Source organism: Siphateles boraxobius, unplaced genomic scaffold (assembly GCF_051911475.1).
Source record: "Siphateles boraxobius isolate OS27281-9 unplaced genomic scaffold, OSU_SipBor_1 35, whole genome shotgun sequence".
NCBI lineage: Eukaryota > Metazoa > Chordata > Actinopteri > Cypriniformes > Leuciscidae > Siphateles > Siphateles boraxobius.
The window spans coordinates 662,501-684,447 of record NW_027508975.1 but is presented as its reverse complement, the minus strand read 5'-3'; the positions used below and the strand labels follow the sequence as shown (position 1 = coordinate 684,447).

Genomic DNA, 21,947 nt, shown 5'->3' with positions numbered 1-21,947 from the left:
TATATATCAAACATATATATATATATATATATATATATATATATATATATTTATATACACACACACTTTATATTTATATAAATCAATACTTAATAAATTAGATAAATTTAATTAATATTTAAAAATATTTAAAATAAACATGCTTAGGCCCTATACTTTAGATGGCAACTTCTTGAATCTGCAATCCTCTTACAGTATTTTTCACAAATAAAGTAATTGTTTAAAAATATATGAGTATGTGAATAAAAAGGAAGTAAACACTGTAACAGGGCACTCAGTAACCTGGTTATTTCATGCGCACTGATAATCATATTTTTTTTACTTTGACTTTTGACAAGGTAACGCTAATTTTACATACAGCACACAGTGAAAACGACATGAATATGACACAGTGGGCAACTGGATATAGCACAGCATATTTTAAAATGAAGGATTTAAAGTGTTTCGATCGCGTCTCCTGTGAAGCTGATCTTCTGTTCGCATTCACTCGCAGGAACACGTTTATGCAGGCTACAAACGCACACTTCACAAGATATCACAGCTGGATTCGATTAAATCTGCAAGGTTTGTGAAATTAAATGTTTATTAGATATTCAGAGATTTGTTTAAATGATGTAGATGCGCATTTGCTGAATGTTGACGGTAAATGAGAAAGTATTTTAGCCTGATTGTTTGGCTTTTCGGTTACAAATAATATAAAAGCAAACGCATTACTTTTTCACATACCATTTACTTTCTTTGGTTACCAGTTCTGTAGCCACCGGTGCTGTCTAACAAACTATTAGATATGACTGACAGAGAGACGGAGAATGTGAGTGAGCGCTGTGTGATCAGATTCAGGCGCTGCCGTTCTCTTCTCAGGTGCTGGTGTTCTCAGCGCCGCCCGTCAAAATAAAAGTCCCGCTTCAAAAACATCGGCCAATCAGAAAAACTCATAGGCCGATGCCGATATTTTAATAAAGCCAAATATCGGCCGTGGCGATATATCGGTCGACCACTACACAAAACACATTAAAATGACAAACTAATTTTTAAAACTCCAACTGAAATTTAAATGAAAAATCTAAAAACAAAAACGAATTCAAATATTAATAAAAACTATAATAGTATCACAAAAATAACAGATTTATGCAATGTCATTGCAAAGAATGTTTACAATGAAAGTCAAACATCTGAGTCTTTTTTTTTTGTCCATAGAAAATGAATTCTTTAAAATTTCTTCTTTTTTGAGAGTGAGTAAATAACATAATTTTCCTGTATATATATATATATATATATATATATATATATATATATATATATATATATATATTTATATTTTAAGAAACCAATGAAAATTTCAACTTACCTCTATGAAAAAAAGAGCAGCTTTGAGATTTTCATAATTATTAATCATCTTATGCTGCATGGGAAAAAGATCATGATGATCCCGATTCAATGATGATTCTAGTCGACCGTAATCAGTGTTATATAGAAATAAATAAGCAGAACTCCATGTTTGCATTAGAGTTGTGACGTCAGCTCTAGAAGAACTGAACCGATTCGAGAGACACGAAGGCGGATTATTAGCCAAAGTGCAGGTTTAATAATGAAGACCTGAAAAAGTGAGTTTGAAAAAGCATGTTTAATAAACATGCATTAACTGGTATTAAACCACAGTTCTCAATCGCTCTCGTGCAAATCTGTTCAGACCTCAGAGACTCGTTTGTGCTTCTCAGTTTTGGGTGTTGTTGGAAAAAACACTGTTTTTTCTTTGTGAATTGGTGCAGTGTTTCTAACACATCGTCCAGCTGTCACTCAGAGTGTAAAACAGCACATTTTAATAAATCCACATTTGATCAAAGCATTCGCTTCCAGGTTTTGATCTCGATGAGGTAAGAAGAGAATGAGATGAAACCAGACACTAATATGAAGGAGGAGTGTTTTTCTCTTCTGCAAATACACACCAAAATCCCAAATATTACATACTAGTGTTCATGATAGCACTATTAAAGGGATACTTCACCCAAGAAGGAAAATGATGTTATTTACTCACTCTCACACAAAAGAAGAAATTTTAAAGAATTCATTAATTTTCATTCTATGGACAAAAAAATAGTCCGATGTTTGACTTTCATTGTAAACATTCTTTGCAATGACATGCATAAATCTGTTATTTTTGTGATGCTATTATAGTTTGTGTTAATATTTGAATTTGGTTTTGTTTTTAGATTTTTCATTTTAATTTCAGTTAAAGTTTTAAAAATTAGTCTTTGTCATTTTAATGTTTTTTGTGTGAAAATGTGTATATATTTGAGTTATTTTAGTACATCATTAAACTTAATGAAAAGAGAAATGTTGCCCTGTAAAGTAGCTGAAATAAAATACGTGTTTTTCTTTAAATATATTTTATATTTCAGTTTACATTTATTTAATTTTAAGCAGTCCCTTTAATAGTCAGAAAACTACTAAACAACTACATACTAAATAAAGCTCTTCAAATATAGAACTTTTAGGGGTTTCCATTTTATGCATTAATTTCACTTTAATTGATTTAGTTTTAATTCAGTTCTAATTTTAATGACATTTCATGAATTAAACAGCTCATGAACGTACTTTATCAGTAGAAAAAAAATATGAAATGGCCTCTCATTAAACATGAGAGTATTATGCAATCATTTAAGACATTTCTCCTTAAGACATTTTTGGAATAACGTGTTTTTTCAAATTGAGTCCAGAACTGAAGACATTTTTGTCTTTTTAATTTTTGTCTTTATTTTTTATCATTTTGCCTGTGTTAAATGCATAATTTTAGGCACAGGTGTGTATTTTTTTTAATTAGAATTTTACTATTTCTCCCTCATTTCCTTTAATAAGTCTATTTTGCACTAGTAACACAGAATAGTTCCTCTCAGCGCCTTTTGGACAAAAATATCCTCATTGAAACACATTAAACCGGCAATATTTAATCCCAGGGCCATTTAACTATAAAATGATGCAATCTTTGTTAATAGGCTTTCATTCTGTTGGCAAGGCTTCAAAATTAAACTTTATCTACCATTTTTTACCAGATGGTGCCATTTCCTCAGGTTTGGCCTATCAAGCAAATAAAATACCTTTTCTTTTTTTCTGCTTCTGCATTTTATAGAGCCAGTTAGATGCATCATGCAGATATAATTGTGTGGGTGTTTGGTATATGGATGACAGAGTGTGGTTTGTATGTATGTAATAGAAAAATTATGTGTGTGTGTGTGTAATTCTTGAGAGAGAAAAACTGGAGTGCAAATCCCAAATCCAGCGACTGTGTCCCGGTGGAGTTTTGCTGCAACCAATGGGGAAATGTGTTACTGCGCCAAACATAATCTTACCTAAAGCTCATGTTTTGAGATATCAACCTCAAATTTGGAACATAACTTGTTTAGAATTATGGTTTTGCCTATAGCTGGTTTAGGGTTCAACATGTTTCATAAAATATATATTTTATTATATAAAATAATTTTCATAAACCGTTTTCACAAACTTAAACCTCTATCTTTTTTGGTTTCACTTTGGTTTTCAATCTTCAACAATAATGCCAAGGGTCGTCTTTAAAATGAGACTGTTTAGTTCTATTTGGACATGTTCATAAATCGTTTTCATCAACTTTTTTTGGTTTCACTTTTTTAATCTTTTTGACTTCGACAATAATCTGCCAAGGGCAGATTTAAAATGAGGCCGATCTTAAATCCATGCTCGCAAGCTTTAACCCTCTGGGGTCGGCAAACGCGCTGGTGCGTTTTGCGCGATTTTTTTCCACATTGCAGCAAAATAGACTTAAAATACTCTGTCATTTTTGGTCATACAGACTTAAGAAATATAAAAAAAATAAACTGTTAAATGTCTACTTTTTTATGTGTCCACTTACAATCGAAATAAAACATTTGTGCTTTCATAAAATGAAGAAAATAAACAGGGTGTACTTTCTGCCTCTTCGTCTCTGTGAACTTTTTTTCTGGAGCACGTCTCTAAACTTAAACAAAACTCAGCGAATACTATTCACCCAGGCATGAGCAATATATCTTTATAATCGTTTAAGTTTGTACTTTTATATGATCTAACTCAAAACTAAAACAAATATTCTCTGTTTATGTAATCTATATAAAAAGAGAGAGAGATGTCAGCCGTTGTCGTTATCGTTCTCTCAGCTCATTATTCTGTTAATGTGACACGGCCACGGACAGCGCGCGCTATTCAAACGCAAATGATCTGAGGCAACACATGCAAACATGTAAATGCCCCTCATAAATGCGATAACACACCAAGTTTAATCATCAGATTAATGTACTATTACTCTTGCGAGGCTGTGAGGAATAATCCTGGGACGTTTACCTCAGAACATGTGCTGGTTTATTTTCATTTCGAGGAGCGACGGATCTAGCCGAGAATTGTGAATAGTAAGTTTTTTATTCTTGTGCTTTTTTCTAATCGTGAAATGGAATAGTGTCTGTAAACGCAAAAAGACCACGTTTCTGTGTGTGAATGAATTAACGGCACAGATGGGCGCTGTTGTTTATGTTACAGATGAAATATGAAAGACAACATTTCGTAGTTTTGGATAGATTATAAAGTTTTATTCTTAAATATCAAATAAGCTTTTGTTAGCTAGTTTCTGCTCATATGTTAAATATATAATATGTTTTGTCAAAAAGAAATCATCAACTAAGATGTTATTATAATGTTTATTCCAATGTAGCCTAAGCTATATGAAACTAATGAATCCTTAACTTTAAAATATGTATGATAAAATGTATTGGCCTACTTTAAAAAAAGAATACTTTATCAGAAATTCATGGAAAAAGACAATTTTCTTTTCAAGATGTTTCCAACTCTAACTTTGAACAAATTCTGTAGAATGGCCCATGTAGCCAATGTGAATTTGTTTCCAGGTATGACTATGTACTAAAAATGTGCTAACACAGAAACCTAAAATTCTCGGGACAGCAGCATGTGTCCAAATTTTAATCTTAACCGTTCGATTTCATCAGAAACGATCTTAAAACAGGGCTTTACTTGTAAAACGCCCAACTTACCCTTTAAGTAATATTCTAATTTTCGGAGATACTGAATTTAGGATTTCCATTATTAGTCAGTTTTAATCATCACAATTAAATGAAATACACATTTGAAATATATCAGTCTGTGTGTAATGAATGAATATAATATCCAAATTTAACTTTTTGAATGGAATTCCTGAAATAAATCAACTTTTGGATGATATTCTTATATGACCAGCACCTGTATGTATGTATTTGTGTGTGTATATATATATATGTGTGTGTGTGAGTGTGTGTAAAATAATTGTAATGATGTTGAGTATAGCATGCCACACTGCTTGAAACACCATGTCAGTCTCATATGATATATTAAATACGTGTATCACTATATAGCTCAATGTTATAGACCTGTGTCACACAGATCACACACATTGCCTCCAGAGATTTCGGGATTGTTTGTGGCAAGGATTATTCCAGGTTAACTCAATACGATTCACAGGCTTCATGAGTCTCGGAGTTCAGCTGTGCTCTATTGGATTGCGATCAGGGGACCGTGTTTCCACTAAAACAAGCTGAAGTCACAAGATATTCCCACAATAGAACAAGATGATGAATGCTCAGCGACATGGTACATTGTCCCAGTGGAAGTGGGCTATTCATTTCAGATGTGTAGACTGTGGCTATATCGGGATCCAGACGGTCAGCAATAATACTCGTACTCCACTACAGCATCTAAATCGAGCACTGCTTATATTTAAGGGGGTAAAGTGTGCCGAGTAAACAGTTCCTGCTCTGTTCAAGCGCATTATTCTTCCCTGAAGCTTCAGAGATGCACAGCACTGTTATAAAGACAGTGACATTTGCCTCGTTAACAAGCTGTGTGTGTGTGTGTGTGTCCAGTTCAACACTACAGTCAAATCTCTTGTATCACATTTATTCACCTTTTTAATTGTCTCGAAAAACAGCCAAACGCCTCGACTTTATCAATGCTGCTTTACATTGCAAACTGGTATTTGTTATCATGGTATTTTATCTTAATATCATCATGTTATTATAATAGTTTTACTGTTTACTGCTCTTTACTCTTCTAGTTATTTACATCTAATGAACCGAACTCTTACTTGCACGATGCAAAATAAGGCGGAAATGTTGAATTGATTTGACTTCCAGTCTGATTCACGAGCAAATGACTCTTCTGAGTCTGTACTCTCATTTAAAAGACGTAAACACACACTCTCTCTCTCTCTCAAACACTCACAGTCGCACAAACACACACTCTAGCAGTTTGAATTAGTGAAATGAATCCTTCACTGAATCATCTGAGAGGTTTCTGAATCAATAATCAGTAATTCTTTAGAGAAAAACAAAGACTGTACGATCAAAATAATCCAAACATTAACGTTATTCTGTTATTATCACGTGTCTCGGGTAAAATATAGTTTCTGAAGTGATGCAGATTTTGAAGAACACACACTTTACTAACTATAGCTCTGCACACAGAGATCAACAAATACTGTGACATAAAAGGAGTTAATGCTGTGTGTGTGTTATTGAGAAAGGAAACTGCTGTTACTGTTCCTGACAGCTCATATTTACTGAAATTGTGTTTATTTCCTTTTGTATCACAGAAACTCAAACAGAAGAACCAACAGCTGAAGATGATTATGGACCAGCTCAGAAACCTCATCTGGGAGATCAACTCCATGCTGGCTGTCAGGAGCTGAAACACACACACACACACACACACACACACACACACACACACACACACACACACACACACACACACACACACACACACACACACACACACACACACACACACACACACACTCGCAAAAACTCTCTCTCTCTCTCTCTCTCTCTCTCTCTCTCTCTCTCTCACACTCGCAAAAACACACACTCTTGCTAAAACACTCTCTCACACACTCGCAAAAACACTCACTCTTGCTAAAACACTCTCTCTCTCTCTCTCTCTCACACTCGCAAAAACACACACTCTTGCTAAAACACTCTCTCACACACTCGCAAAAACACTCTCACACACTCGCAAAAACACACACTTGCTAAAACACTCACACACTCGCAAAAACACACTCTCGCAAAACACACTCTCTCACACACAAAAACACACACTCTCGCTAAAACACTCTCACACACTCACAAAAACACACACTCTCGCTAAAACGCTCTCACACACTCACAAAAACACTCTCTCTCTCACACACTCACAAAAACACTCTCTCTCTCACACACTCACAAAAACACACACTCTCGCTAAAACGCTCACACACTCACATAAACACTCTCACACACTCACAAAAACACACACTCTCGCTAAAACGCTCTCACACACTCACAAAAACACTCTCTCTCTCACACACTCACAAAAACACTCTCTCTCTCACACACTCACAAAAACACACACTCTCGCTAAAACGCTCACACACTCACATAAACACTCTCACACACTCACAAAAACACACACTCTCGCTAAAACGCTCACACACTCACATACACTCTCACACACTCGCAAAAACACACACTTGCTAAAACACTCACACACTCGCAAAAACACACACTCTCGCAAAAACACTCTCTCTCACACACTCGCAAAACACTCTCTCACACACACACAAAAACACACACTCTCGCTAAAACACTCTCTCACACACTCACAAAAACACACACTCTCGCTAAAACGCTCTCACACACTCACAAAAACACTCTCTCTCTCACACACTCACATAAACACTCTCTCTCTCACACACTCACAAAAACACACACTCTCGCTAAAACGCTCACACACTCACATAAACACTCTCACACACTCACAAAAACACTCTCTCTCTCACACACTCACAAAAACACTCTCTCTCTCACAAAAACACTCTCTCTCTCACATAAAGACTCTCACACACTCACAAAAACACTCTCTCTCACACACTCACAAAAACACTCTCTCTCTCACACACACTCACAAAAACACACACTCTCGCTAAAACGCTCTCACATAAACACTCTCACACACTCACAAAAACACTCTCTCACACACTCACAAAAACACTCTCTCTCTCTCTGACACACTCACAAAAACACTCTCACGCTCACACAAAAACACACGCTCACACAAAAACACACACTCTCTCTCTCTCACACACTCGCAAAAACACACACACTCTCTCTCTCAGACACACACACACACACACAAAAACAATCTCCCACACACAGTGTTGTACATGCGTTCAGGTTCTTCTGGGAAGTTGGTATGTACGAGTTGGAAGTTGTACACACACACACACACACACACACACACACACACACACACACACAGTCAAGAGGTTCAGATCACTTTCGTCGCAGTAAGATGGCGGTGAACCTTCTCTTCATTCACTACACAAAACACTGCAAGGTTCTTAAACTTCTAGTATATGAAGAAAAGAATGTGCATCGGGTGCGTTTAGCTTTTTTATCTTCTTAACTTACGAAGCCACTGTAAACTTTATCATTAAATATTACATTATTATATTACAATACAGGCAATTCGTTTATTTAGTTGTAAATAAAGCCTGACAGTGTCACTCCCAAACTCGTAAGAAAATCCCGAGCTTCCCACTCGTAAACACACACTTTCCCACATGTCTTGAACGCACCAGTGATCAGAGGCACAGATGCTGGAGAGCAGCGAGGCGCAAAATTGATAAAGGAAAGGAGAAATTCTGCTACATTCATAACACACGCTTGAAACCCCACTCGCTGCTTCTGCCTCGATTCAATTTTCAGCTTGATGAACATTAGGAGGTCTGAGCGGTCGGCTCATTCACTCACACGCTTTCAAATGAACTTTACGCAAGTATAGTCCTCATATTCTGCATGAGTGATAGCTCTGATTTACTTTTAAACTGTATGTTTCTCAATCATAACTTGCAGAAAATATTGTGTGGAACATTGCATAGTCTATTAGTGTGGTGTTAATATGTCTACATAAACAACAAATGCACGTCTCGAATGTTTCCTTTGTGTAATGTGTCTCATACCAGCACAAAATTACAGAAATAAATGATCTGAGTTCAGTATTAGATATTAAAGCAGCCACAAAAAAAACAATACGAGAAAATATTTACAATCAATAGTGCTGATTTCCATCATGAATGGTTTGATACTCACAGTAAAAAGTGGTGACCTGAAATTAGAAATATCTCAAGGTTATAAATTAATGTACTCTCAAATATGATTTGGTTATGATTGTTCTACCACATATTTCCACTATTAACCGGAAACACAACACGCAAGTCACATCATTATAGCATCAAATATGACTTTATTCATTTTCTTATAAATCATTCATACAAAATTGGCATTCTGCATTTTCTTTATTACCTCTATAAAAAGTCATCTGTTAATTACTGGGATGACGGGTCAGGACAGGAGGGAGCAAAACAAATAAATCTGAACAGAAATAACCCAAAACAAACCAGTATTTACTCATAAATAGTCTAAGTGGTCATGCAAGTCTGGTTACCAGCCTAACGTGAGCGAGTCCTTATTAGTGTCGAAGGTTTTCCGGAGGTTATCCGGAGGTTATCCGAAGGTTATCCGGAGGACCGTTTCAGGGGTCGCAAACTCACTTCACTTGAATCAAAAGGCACAATCAGGGAGAGATCAGTGACATTTTTGAGCATGAATCCACATTGCTTATTGCTAATCACAGAACGTAATGCAAATAGGTTAAAGTTAGTATGCAAATTCACCAGTTAGCTTCCAGACAGTTTGATCTTGACTAAATGATGCAAACAAACATAGAAAAACCACTTCGCTAAAGCAACATAATACAGTTAATTGCATGAGTTTAAATTTGCCAAGATTCTTTGGTGATCTTGCATGTGTGTAGTCGTAGCAGCAGCATTCAACCGGCCCGTTGCAAATGAATGGCTTTGTCACGTTAAGCTGGGTAATTAAAATAACACTGGCATCAATGCAAACACCTATTAGTGTGTGGACTGCGCTGACGAGAGCCTTGAGCGGATCTGGACGACGTTGGCGGATCACAAGCCCTGATGACAGTGTTGGCAAGGGCACAGAGACAGGGTGAGATGCACAGATCAATCAAAACAGACATTCAATGCCCCTAAAACCATCTCACACACACATATAATCATGTAGATCCAGCTGTATGTACAGTGATAAGTCACGCTTATGCATGAAACTCTGTGAGGCCAGACATTAATTCTGCGAACGATGACAATCATAAGTATAAATGCTGGAGAACATTTTTTTTTTAAATTGGTTTGCTGAACTTAAAACTCAACCAGATGTGGCCGTTTGTGTTAAAACTAATTACAAATGCAACCGTTAAAGAGGACAATTATACTAGAAGCTTTCAGGGACTTATAAGTTCACATACTTGTATAACAAGATTCAAGCAAGCACCTAAACGGAAATGTCAAGATAAAATTTAATCCAGGCCACAATTCGGATAATGTCGTTGAATCACATTACCGCAGATTTCTCCGGTTTTTAAATCACGATTCAATGTCAAAAAAAACAACAAAAAAAACGTATTGAAATGCAACGCAAAACAGCTCGGGTTCCTAAATAACATTCAGTGTCAGATATGCGTTTGAATGACGTAGTGTACAAATATATCAGCGTCAACAGAATTCCTGATAATGCGAAGGGAAAATCAAAAGGCTTTGGCTCACAGCTGGACGTCCAGTCACCTTCACAAAAGGCCACTACGACACACTCTCTGGAAACACACATTCCCTCCATACGAATAAACCAGAAAGGATGAATGCACTTTGCAGGGGACATAAACTAGCCGTGTCCGAGTGAGTTTCCTATGCGAACAGGAGGCAGTGCCATTGAACTTTGACGGACAGCTCATTTTTCACGGAGACAGGGAAGATAAAGGAGGCGAGAGACGTCTCACTTAAACTACGGACACAAGTCCTTACGATGCAAACCTGTCGTTACACAGATGCTGTTCTGCACTGTAAGCTCTGGCTTTGTGTCTATGCTCATTTACAATTCTCCAAGTCTGGCTGAGGATTGGGGGAATTATAATTTATATATATATATATATATAAAAATGCATTTTAAGGTGGATTTGCATGAATTAATTATATAGGGAGGGTTTGACAAGCCACTTAAGGAAACTTATTAGTCTTGGCACCGTTTAAAAAAAATAAAAGCACTCAAATACTGCAGTGTGTGTGAATGATGGTTCTGCCAGTGAGAACAGGGATCGGATTTCTTTTTGCACACTGGAATATTTCTTCTGTGTTTGTGAACTTTTCACCTGCATTGAATCGGTTCCACTGATCGATATGAAGCCTTTTGAAAATTAAAAAGTGTCTACACTGCAGCAAAAAAAAAAAAAAAAAAAAGCATTTTTGTCTTGGTTTTCATTTAAAATATTGAAAGGCTCTTAAATCAAGATCATTAATTTGAGAAGCAACATGTGATATGTGTAAAAAAAAAAAAAAAAAAAAATCATGAAATTGAAGTGAGTTTGTGCTTTAAACAAGAACAAATATCTGTCAGTGTAGTCAGAAAAATGAAATTCATTCACAGGGAAACCGATGAGTTTTCGGACCCCATTGAAGATATTTTTCTTGTTTTAGGCACAAACTCAAATTTACTTGAGAAGCAACATGACTTAAAATAACAAGTGAAAAAAAAAATCTAAATGAAGTGAATCTGTGCTTAAAACAAGAAAAAAATTGTCAGTCAGAAAAATCCCCTCGTTTTCCCTGTGAATAAAGATAAAGATTATTCCACAGAGATATTTGTTCTTATTTTAAGCACAAACTCATTTCCCCCCAAAATGTTTTACTTATTATTTGAAGTCATGTTGCTTCTCAAGTAAATGTATCTTGATTTAAGAATTTTTAGATATTTGTATTGTAAAGCGATTTCTTTTTTTGCAGTGCAACACCTCAAAAACGTGTAAATAAAGCTCACTCGCACACAATCCCGGCTCATTTTCCTCGGAAAAGAAACGTATTGTGGGAAGCTGTATCCAGATGTGTCGTGGTTGAGAAGTGCTAACACGACGATGCATCCCTCCTGTCGTCGCTCGTGTGCTGGGAAACATCAGTTCATCAACCCTGAAACCTCCCCAAGCGTGTCAGGTGTGTGTGTCGTCCTGCGGTGTGTGTCCTTTGCTCGTGTGCTGAAGGGAAAGTGGCCCCGTGGGCTCCTGAGAGTCTCTCGCGGCCCCCTGCTGGATGTCCATGGAGGGCCGCCAGTCGGGTCAGAGCCGCTCGATCTCCCTGTATTTCTTGCGGAGGATGGAGACCTGGTCCTTGAACAGAACCGGGTCCAGTCTCATTTGGGAGTGGACCAGTGGCATGCCGCCAAACCAGCTGGCGAACTTGTTCATGCAGGTCTGGCGCTGGGCGAAGTGGTCCGGGTCGGCCCAGCGCGACGCTCGAGACGACTGAGACAAACAGACACACAACATCAGATGCTTTAATACAGATCATATACACTGACGTTCAAAATTTTGGGATTGGTACGATTTTTTATGTTTTTAAAAAAAAAAAGTCTCTTCTGCTCACCAAGGCTGCATTTATTAGTAAAAACAAACAAAAAAGCAGTAATATTGTTAAATATGACTATTTAAAATAACTGTTTTATATATTTTGAAGTGTAATTTATTCCTGTGATCAAAGCTGAATTTTCAGCATCATTCCTCCAGTCTTCAGTGTCACATGATCCTTCAGAAATCACTATAATATGATGATTTGATGCTCAAAAAACATTCATATTATTATCAACTTTGAAAACTGTTGTGTACAATTTTTTTTCCTCGGGATTTTTTGATGAACAGAAAGTTCAAAAGAACAGCATTTATTTGAAATAGAATCTTTTGTAACATTATAAATGTCTTTACTGTCACTTTTGATCAATTTAATTCATCCTTAATGAATAAAAGTATTGATTTATTTTAAAGTTGATTTATAAAGTTGCAATAAAGTTAGAATTAATGCTGTCCCATTCTAATCTTTTTACTTTATCAGAATGGTACGAAACATGCGATAGGATTTGGCACTTGCTGTAAAAACACACACACACACACACACACACACACACACACACACACACACACACACACACACACACACACACACACACACACACACACACACACACACACACACACACACACACACAAATAAATAAATAAACATGATTCGAAAAGGTTAGATGGTCCTGAAAAAAAAAATCTTCACACTTATATTGTTTGCGGTCAAAAACGAGCAGACTGGAAATTAATGGGAGACGAATTTCACATTCTTACTGAAAGCTCCTTTTTTGAGAAATCAACCTCAAATTTGGAACACAACTTGTTTAAAACTATGAGAAAATCAAACTTATAAATCTAGAGTAAAAGTGTTTTCTAAAAAATATGTACGTCGTATAAAAAAAAACACTGTATTTTTCACAGCAATAAATGTAAAATTGTTAAAAAAAAGTTTTTTTTAAATGTGATTTTCAGGTCTATGTTAAAAAAGTGAATAAATGGATTATAACTGCTGGATAAATATCATTTAATACCATCAAATTCCCTAAAAATATAAAATATTAAATAAAAAACATTATCGAATTAAATATATACTACAATCATTTCATAAAAAAAGTTGTCATTTTTGACCGACACACAAACAGCTTATTCTTACTCCGTGTCCTTCATTATGTTTCAGAGTATATGTTTATAAACAATATTGTCCATTCTAGATTGGAAACTCAGAGTTGCTCACAGAGAAGTGTTGCACATTTGTTAAAGCGGTCGCTCACCTGACCCATCATGGTCTCCTTGTACTGCTTCTTCTGAGTGACCTTGATGGGCGGCAGCTTGGAGACGGCGGACACGAGGAAGTTCATGAGGAGATCCTCACAGTTGGCCAGCTGGTCCACCATGCCCTTCAGGCTCGCGGGCAGGAGGTGTGTGTACAGGAAGTGGTAATATCTGGAAGATATTAGGAATATATAATATCATAAATATATGGACATCGTCAAGGACAGGCGGAGGTCCCCACATCATACATGCAAAAGCTCAATAGGACAATGACAATTTGTTGGGCTGGATAATAGATATTGATTTTTCATTTAACTGCAGAAATCCCAATATCAGACTTTTAATCAATGTTTTTAATGCCCTCTGTAAGACTAAAGTGTTCTTGCAACAGGTTTCTAGCTTACTATGCAAATCATGTTTGTCATCATATTGGATTATTTCTCATTTGTGGTGGCAGGAAGTGTCCTAAAACATTTCTGTTAATTGAAATAAAGCTGAAATAAAATAAAATTTAAGTTCAATATCAGTTGAAAAACTTGAGCTAAACGAAAATCTGAATAAAAGATATTGACTTTTTAATCAATGGCTTATTTTACAGTTGTTTCTAAATATATATTTAATGCCCTCTGTAATACTAAAGTGTTCTTGCAACAGGTTTCTAGCGTTACTACGGAAACTGCAAATCATATTTGTCATCATATTAAGATTATTCTTCATTTGTGGTGGCAGGTAGCGTCCTAAAACTAATTAAAATATTTCTGTTAATTCAAAATAAAGCTTAAAATAAAACACAAATATTAGTTAAAAAAAACTTAAACTAAATGAAAATCTGAAATGTTTCCCTGGCAATAAACTGCAATAAGTTTAAGTTGAAGCACAAAATTATTAACTGGAAATAAATAAAAATTTATCCTGCATAGAAATATTACAAAACTAATTAATTGACAAAAGCAAATAATAAAATTACTGCAATTAAACTGGAACTAAAAATATATAAATAAAATGTAATTAAAAATATTGATTAAACTAAAACAATAGAAATTTGCACTTTTTATTAATTTATTGTATTTCATCAAACATGCATAATTATATTGCTAAGAAATATATTTAATACAAATACATATTTTGTGATATTTTAAGAAAGTCCCTTAACTTCTATTTGAACTACTTCCTGTAATTCATCTTTGTAAAGATCATGCATATATTAACATACTTTTGATATGTATTTTGTAAGTTTGATGAATATAATCATATTATTATTTTTATTTTTCTAAGATGTCCCCTGGTCTACCTATCGCAATGGTGCATTTTAGAGAAGGCCAGAATTATGAAAATTGAAAATTAATATGTGATGTTACTGTTTTTTTATTTCAGACATAAGCAGCTGTGTCACCAGCATTTCATTGAATTATTTATTAAGTTCAATGTCATTAAGTTTATACAGGATTTCTCAAACTTTTTAAATGCACAGCCAAAAGGTTTATTATTTTGACAAATGTCTACCTCTTGTTTGCCACTCCAGTTACATAATGAACTAGAAACTGAATCAAATCGGAACTGAATTGAAACCTATTCGAGAAATTGTTGCCTAAAGTACCACTCAAAAGTTCAGGGTCGGTTTTAGTCTCTTATGCATATATTTGATCAAAAATACAGTAAAAATTCTGAAATATTCTTATGTAAATCAGCTGTTTTCTATGTGAATATATAGTAAAGTGTAATTTATTCCTGTGAATTTTCAGCATCATTACTCCAGTCTTCAGTGTCACATGATCCTTCAGAAATCACTATAATATGATGATTTGATGCTCAAGAAACATTTATGATTATTATCAATGTTGAAAACAGTTCATATTTTTGAAAAACCATGATGCATTTTATTTTTCAGGATACTTTGATGAATAGAAAGTTGAAAAGATCAGGTTTAACTGTAATTTTTGATTAATTTAATGCATCTTTGTGGAATAAAAGTTTTATTTTCTTCCAAAAAAAACCACCCAAAGTCTTTAAATGGTTGATCTTTAGGCAGCAGAAACTGTCAATCAACTCATTAGCACACACTAGTCGTGAAGCTGAAGGCGCTGGCCTTATTTCCTCTGCTTCTACACACAGTACCTGTGGTAAATGGCCGCTCCGGTGAGAACCATGGAATAATCATTGGTCCATTTGGAGGTGTAACCCCAACGCTCCTTATTATTGTCCCAGAAATGACTGCGGGCCGGATATCCCACAATCCTCTCTGGGAAACTCTGCCACACCGTGAAGGCGAAGTCCACCTGCAAGACAACGACGAGCTCGAGTTAGAAGCCGCTCGCCAAACCAGCGCTATAAAGATAGAAAGAGTTAACCCTCACACCGTCTTAACTACACAAGATGCGCAATAAAAAGCATCTGTTTTTATATAGATCTGCGACGTCGCGCTGGAACAACAAACACAAAGTGTGGCAATGATAATCTCCGGTTCTGTTTATGTGCTTTATTTAATGTTAAAAGCATGTAATGTGACTTTGAATATCATTCAGTGCTCCAGCTTTGTAGATGTAAAAGCAACAATGGATAATTCACCTCAGATCTGGAAATTAAACTAATGTCAAGAACGTTCAAACTGTGAACAAACAATGTATTCTTAACCGTTCTATTTAATCAGAAACGATCTTAAAACAGGGCTTTAAGTGTAAAATACCAAACTTGTCCTTTAACAAAGATTGTTTTAGTAACTCAGTAGCCTATGTATTTTTAATAATGTTTAAATGGTGTAATATTTGTGAATTTGATTATACATTTTCTTGCACGTGTCGCCAGGATTACTCTCTGGTGCCGCGAGACTCCGCCCACACGCTGTTCTGATTGGCTGTGGGTTTTGATTGATTTTGACGCGTCTCGCAGTCGCGTCCCGTCTAGTGTGGACACACTCTTTATTTGTCGCTGGAATCTTATCGCATCTCGTCTGGTTAGGACACAGTGTCTTCATTCCCTCGGGTCATTTTGACCCGGAATTTTTTTGTTTTAATTTCTTTTTTGAGTGTTCATCAGAGGGGTTCAAGACCCCTAGGACTTTTGTCACACTTGAACCATGAATACACAGAAAACAATTTTTTTTTGGATGGATTTGAGTTTATTTAAGTAACAAATCCTTCCCTCACGGGTCAATCTGACCCCGATAGAAATTAATGGAATGCTTCAGGACACAGAAAAACATAAGAATGGTCAGAATTCGAACTAAAAATGCTAAAACGTTACCAAAAATTTTTTTTTATAATGTCTACATGTGTATCTGAATGCATACTGAAGAAAAATGACTTTAGGACCCAGAGGAACTGGGAACTTTTCCTCTGGAAAAAACAGCGGAACTTGTTTTTTTTTCCACAAGAGGTCAGCAAAGACACCCAATGTAAGATATTTTGAGCTGAATTAAAAGGTTTAGGCGTGAAATTGAGTTAATTTTTAATTTAAGTTGAAATTTGAGTAATGTGCTGAAATTACTATTTATTTATTTATTGATTAAATAAAGTCATTTAAAGGTAAAAAACAAAACAAAAAAACACTCCAAACATTTGTATTAAAAAATAGAAAAAATATCAAAATCAAATCAAATAATCGTTCTGCCCTAAAAAAAAAAAAAAAGTATAATTTTAGGGATTCGGGTCTTGACCCGCGAGGGAAGGATTTGTTACAGGACGCGAGGGAATGAACGAATAAAGAATAAAAGCTTTCTCCAGACACAAAGATCCACGCTTTCAAAGCTGCCGGCTGAGAAGATGCCCTCCTTTTTCTAAGATCAAAGCATTTAAACACATAATTACTGAAACACATCAATAGTGTGAGCGGCGGATCTGAAGTCAGCAGAACTGAAACACACACACACACACACAGAGTTTATACAGCGTAACTCCACCGGCAGGACATGTACGGCTCCTGCTATATAAACAGGGTTGAAGAAAGAAAGAAAGAAAGAGAGAGAGAGAGAGAGAGAGAGAGGGAGAGAGAGAGAGTGTAATTGGAGTTTTCCTGCAGTGTGGTCGAGATAACGCATGATTAAAGGAGAGACCGGTGTAGCTGGACTTCAGCTGAGTCTGATAAGGAACGGACAGAACGAAGCGGAGAAGAGGAGGAACGAGGGATGAAGAGGTCGTTTATGGGTGGAGAAGTGCAGTGGTCTCCAGATCTGCACTGAACAGTTGATCTCAGTCCTCGAGCGAGAGGAGACTTCACTTTAAGGTTATGATCCGACATCTACACTAGTGTTCACTTTAAGGTTATGATCCGACATCTACACTAGTGTTCACTTTAAGGTTATGATCCGACGTCTACACTAGTGTTCACTTTAAGGTTATGATCCGACATCTACACTAGTGTTCACTTTAAGGTTATGATCCGACATCTACACTAGTGTTCACTTTAAGGTTATGATCCGACATCTACACTAGTGTTCACTTTAAGGTTATGATCCGACGTCTACACTAGTGTTCACTTTAAGGTTATGATCCGACGTCTACACTAGTGTTCACTTTAAGGTTATGATCCGACATCTACACTAGTGTTCACTTTAAGGTTATGATCCGACATCTACACTAGTGTTCACTTTAAGGTTATGATCCGACGTCTACACTAGTGTTCACTTTAAGGTTATGATCCGACATCTACACTAGTGTTCACTTTAAGGTTATGATCCGACATCTACACTAGTGTTCACTTTAAGGTTATGATCCGACATCTACACTAGTGTTCACTTTAAGGTTATGATCCGACATCTACACTAGTGTTCACTTTAAGGTTATGATCCGACGTCTACACTAGTGTTCACTTTAAGGTTATGATCCGACATCTACACTAGTGTTCACTTTAAGGTTATGATCCGACATCTACACTTGTGTTCACTTTAAGGTTATGATCCGACATCTACACTAGTGTTCACTTTAAGGTTATGATCCGACATCTACACTAGTGTTCACTTTAAGGTTATGATCCGACATCTACACTAGTGTTCACTTTAAGGTTATGATCCGACGTCTACACTAGTGTTCACTTTAAGGTTATGATCCGACATCTACACTAGTGTTCACTTTAAGGTTATGATCCGACATCTACACTAGTGTTCACTTTAAGGTTATGATCCGACATCTACACTAGTGTTCACTTTAAGGTTATGATCCGACGTCTACACTAGTGTTCACTTTAAGGTTATGATCCGACATCTACACTAGTGTTCACTTTAAGGTTATGATCCGACATCTACACTAGTGTTCACTTTAAGGTTATGATCCGACATCTACACTAGTGTTCACTTTAAGGTTATGATCCGACATCTACACTAGTGTTCACTTTAAGGTTATGATCCGACGTCTACACTAGTGTTCACTTTAAGGTTATGATCCGACATCTACACTAGTGTTCACTTTAAGGTTATGATCCGACATCTACACTAGTGTTCACTTTAAGGTTATGATCCGACGTCTACACTAGTGTTCACTTTAAGGTTATGATCCGACATCTACACTAGTGTTCACTTTAAGGTTATGATCCGACATCTACACTTGTGTTCACTTTAAGGTTATGATCCGACATCTACACTAGTGTTCACTTTAAGGTTATGATCCGACATCTACACTAGTGTTCACTTTAAGGTTATGATCCGACATCTACACTAGTGTTCACTTTAAGGTTATGATCCGACGTCTACACTAGTGTTCACTTTAAGGTTATGATCCGACATCTACACTAGTGTTCACTTTAAGGTTATGATCCGACATCTACACTAGTGTTCACTTTAAGGTTATGATCCGACATCTACACTAGTGTTCACTTTAAGGTTATGATCCGACGTCTACACTAGTGTTCACTTTAAGGTTATGATCCGACGTCTACACTAGTGTTCACTTTAAGGTTATGATCCGACATCTACACTAGTGTTCACTTTAAGGTTATGATCCGACATCTACACTAGTGTTCACTTTAAGGTTATGATCCGACGTCTACACTAGTGTTCACTTTAAGGTTATGATCCGACATCTACACTAGTGTTCACTTTAAGGTTATGATCCGACATCTACACTAGTGTTCACTTTAAGGTTATGATCCGACATCTACACTAGTGTTCACTTTAAGGTTATGATCCGACATCTACACTAGTGTTCACTTTAAGGTTATGATCCGACGTCTACACTAGTGTTCACTTTAAGGTTATGATCCGACATCTACACTAGTGTTCACTTTAAGGTTATGATCCGACATCTACACTTGTGTTCACTTTAAGGTTATGATCCGACATCTACACTAGTGTTCACTTTAAGGTTATGATCCGACATCTACACTAGTGTTCACTTTAAGGTTATGATCCGACATCTACACTAGTGTTCACTTTAAGGTTATGATCCGACGTCTACACTAGTGTTCACTTTAAGGTTATGATCCGACATCTACACTAGTGTTCACTTTAAGGTTATGATCCGACATCTACACTAGTGTTCACTTTAAGGTTATGATCCGACATCTACACTAGTGTTCACTTTAAGGTTATGATCCGACGTCTACACTAGTGTTCACTTTAAGGTTATGATCCGACATCTACACTAGTGTTCACTTTAAGGTTATGATCCGACATCTACACTAGTGTTCACTTTAAGGTTATGATCCGACATCTACACTAGTGTTCACTTTAAGGTTATGATCCGACATCTACACTAGTGTTCACTTTAAGGTTATGATCCGACGTCTACACTAGTGTTCACTTTAAGGTTATGATCCGACATCTACACTAGTGTTCACTTTAAGGTTATGATCCGACATCTACACTAGTGTTCACTTTAAGGTTATGATCCGACGTCTACACTAGTGTTCACTTTAAGGTTATGATCCGACATCTACACTAGTGTTCACTTTAAGGTTATGATCCGACATCTACACTTGTGTTCACTTTAAGGTTATGATCCGACATCTACACTAGTGTTCACTTTAAGGTTATGATCCGACATCTACACTAGTGTTCACTTTAAGGTTATGATCCGACATCTACACTAGTGTTCACTTTAAGGTTATGATCCGACATCTACACTAGTGTTCACTTTAAGGTTATGATCCGACATCTACACTAGTGTTCACTTTAAGGTTATGATCCGACATCTACACTAGTGTTCACTTTAAGGTTATGATCCGACATCTACACTAGTGTTCACTTTAAGGTTATGATCCGACGTCTACACTAGTGTTCACTTTAAGGTTATGATCCGACATCTACACTAGTGTTCACTTTAAGGTTATGATCCGACATCTACACTAGTGTTCACTTTAAGGTTATGATCCGACATCTACACTAGTGTTCACTTTAAGGTTATGATCCGACATCTACACTAGTGTTCACTTTAAGGTTATGATCCGACATCTACACTAGTGTTCACTTTAAGGTTATGATCCGACATCTACACTAGTGTTCACTTTAAGGTTATGATCCGACGTCTACACTAGTGTTCACTTTAAGGTTATGATCCGACGTCTACACTAGTGTTCACTTTAAGGTTATGATCCGACGTCTACACTAGTGTTCACTTTAAGGTTATGATCCGACATCTACACTAGTGTTCACTTTAAGGTTATGATCCGACGTCTACACTAGTGTTCACTTTAAGGTTATGATCCGACATCTACACTAGTGTTCACTTTAAGGTTATGATCCGACATCTACACTAGTGTTCACTTTAAGTGATCACATCTACACTAGTGTTCACTTTAAGTGATCACATCTACACTAGTGTTCACTTTAAGTGAACACATCTACACTAGTGTTCACTTTAAGGTTATGATCCGACATCTACACTAGTGTTCACTTTAAGGTTATGATCCGACATCTACACTAGTGTTCACTTTAAGGTTATGATACGACATCTACACTAGTGTTCACTTTAAGTGATCACATCTACACTAGTGTTCACTTTAAGTGAACACATCTACACTAGTGTTCACTTTAAGGTTATGATCCAACATCTACACTAGTGTTCACTTTAAGGTTATGATCCGACGTCTACACTAGTGTTCACTTTAAGGTTATGATCCGACATCTACACTAGTGTTCACTTTAAGGTTATGATCCGACATCTACACTAGTGTTCACTTTAAGGTTATGATCCGACGTCTAC

General features: G+C 36.3%; 2 protein-coding genes across 2 annotated transcripts in view; one reads left to right on the top strand and one right to left on the bottom strand.

Moving 5' to 3' along the window:
- Window positions 1–9,017, top strand: part of med30 (mediator complex subunit 30) — a 50,480-nt gene extending 41,463 nt beyond the window's left edge. Inside the window, exon 5 of the mRNA XM_077195747.1 lies at window positions 6,641–9,017. Coding sequence (XP_077051862.1) covers window positions 6,641–6,736 — 96 coding nt within the window. The 3' untranslated portion in view covers window positions 6,737–9,017. The remainder of the gene's footprint in view (window positions 1–6,640) is intronic.
- Window positions 9,018–9,313: 296 nt separating this feature from the next.
- Window positions 9,314–21,947, bottom strand: part of LOC143702200 (exostosin-1b) — a 123,362-nt gene continuing 110,728 nt past the window's right edge. The window contains exons 9-11 of the mRNA XM_077195729.1: window positions 15,934–16,094; window positions 13,818–13,989; window positions 9,314–12,456 (exon numbers count right to left, since the gene is read on the bottom strand). Coding sequence (XP_077051844.1) covers window positions 12,271–12,456; window positions 13,818–13,989; window positions 15,934–16,094 — 519 coding nt within the window. The 3' untranslated portion in view covers window positions 9,314–12,270. The remainder of the gene's footprint in view (window positions 12,457–13,817; window positions 13,990–15,933; window positions 16,095–21,947) is intronic.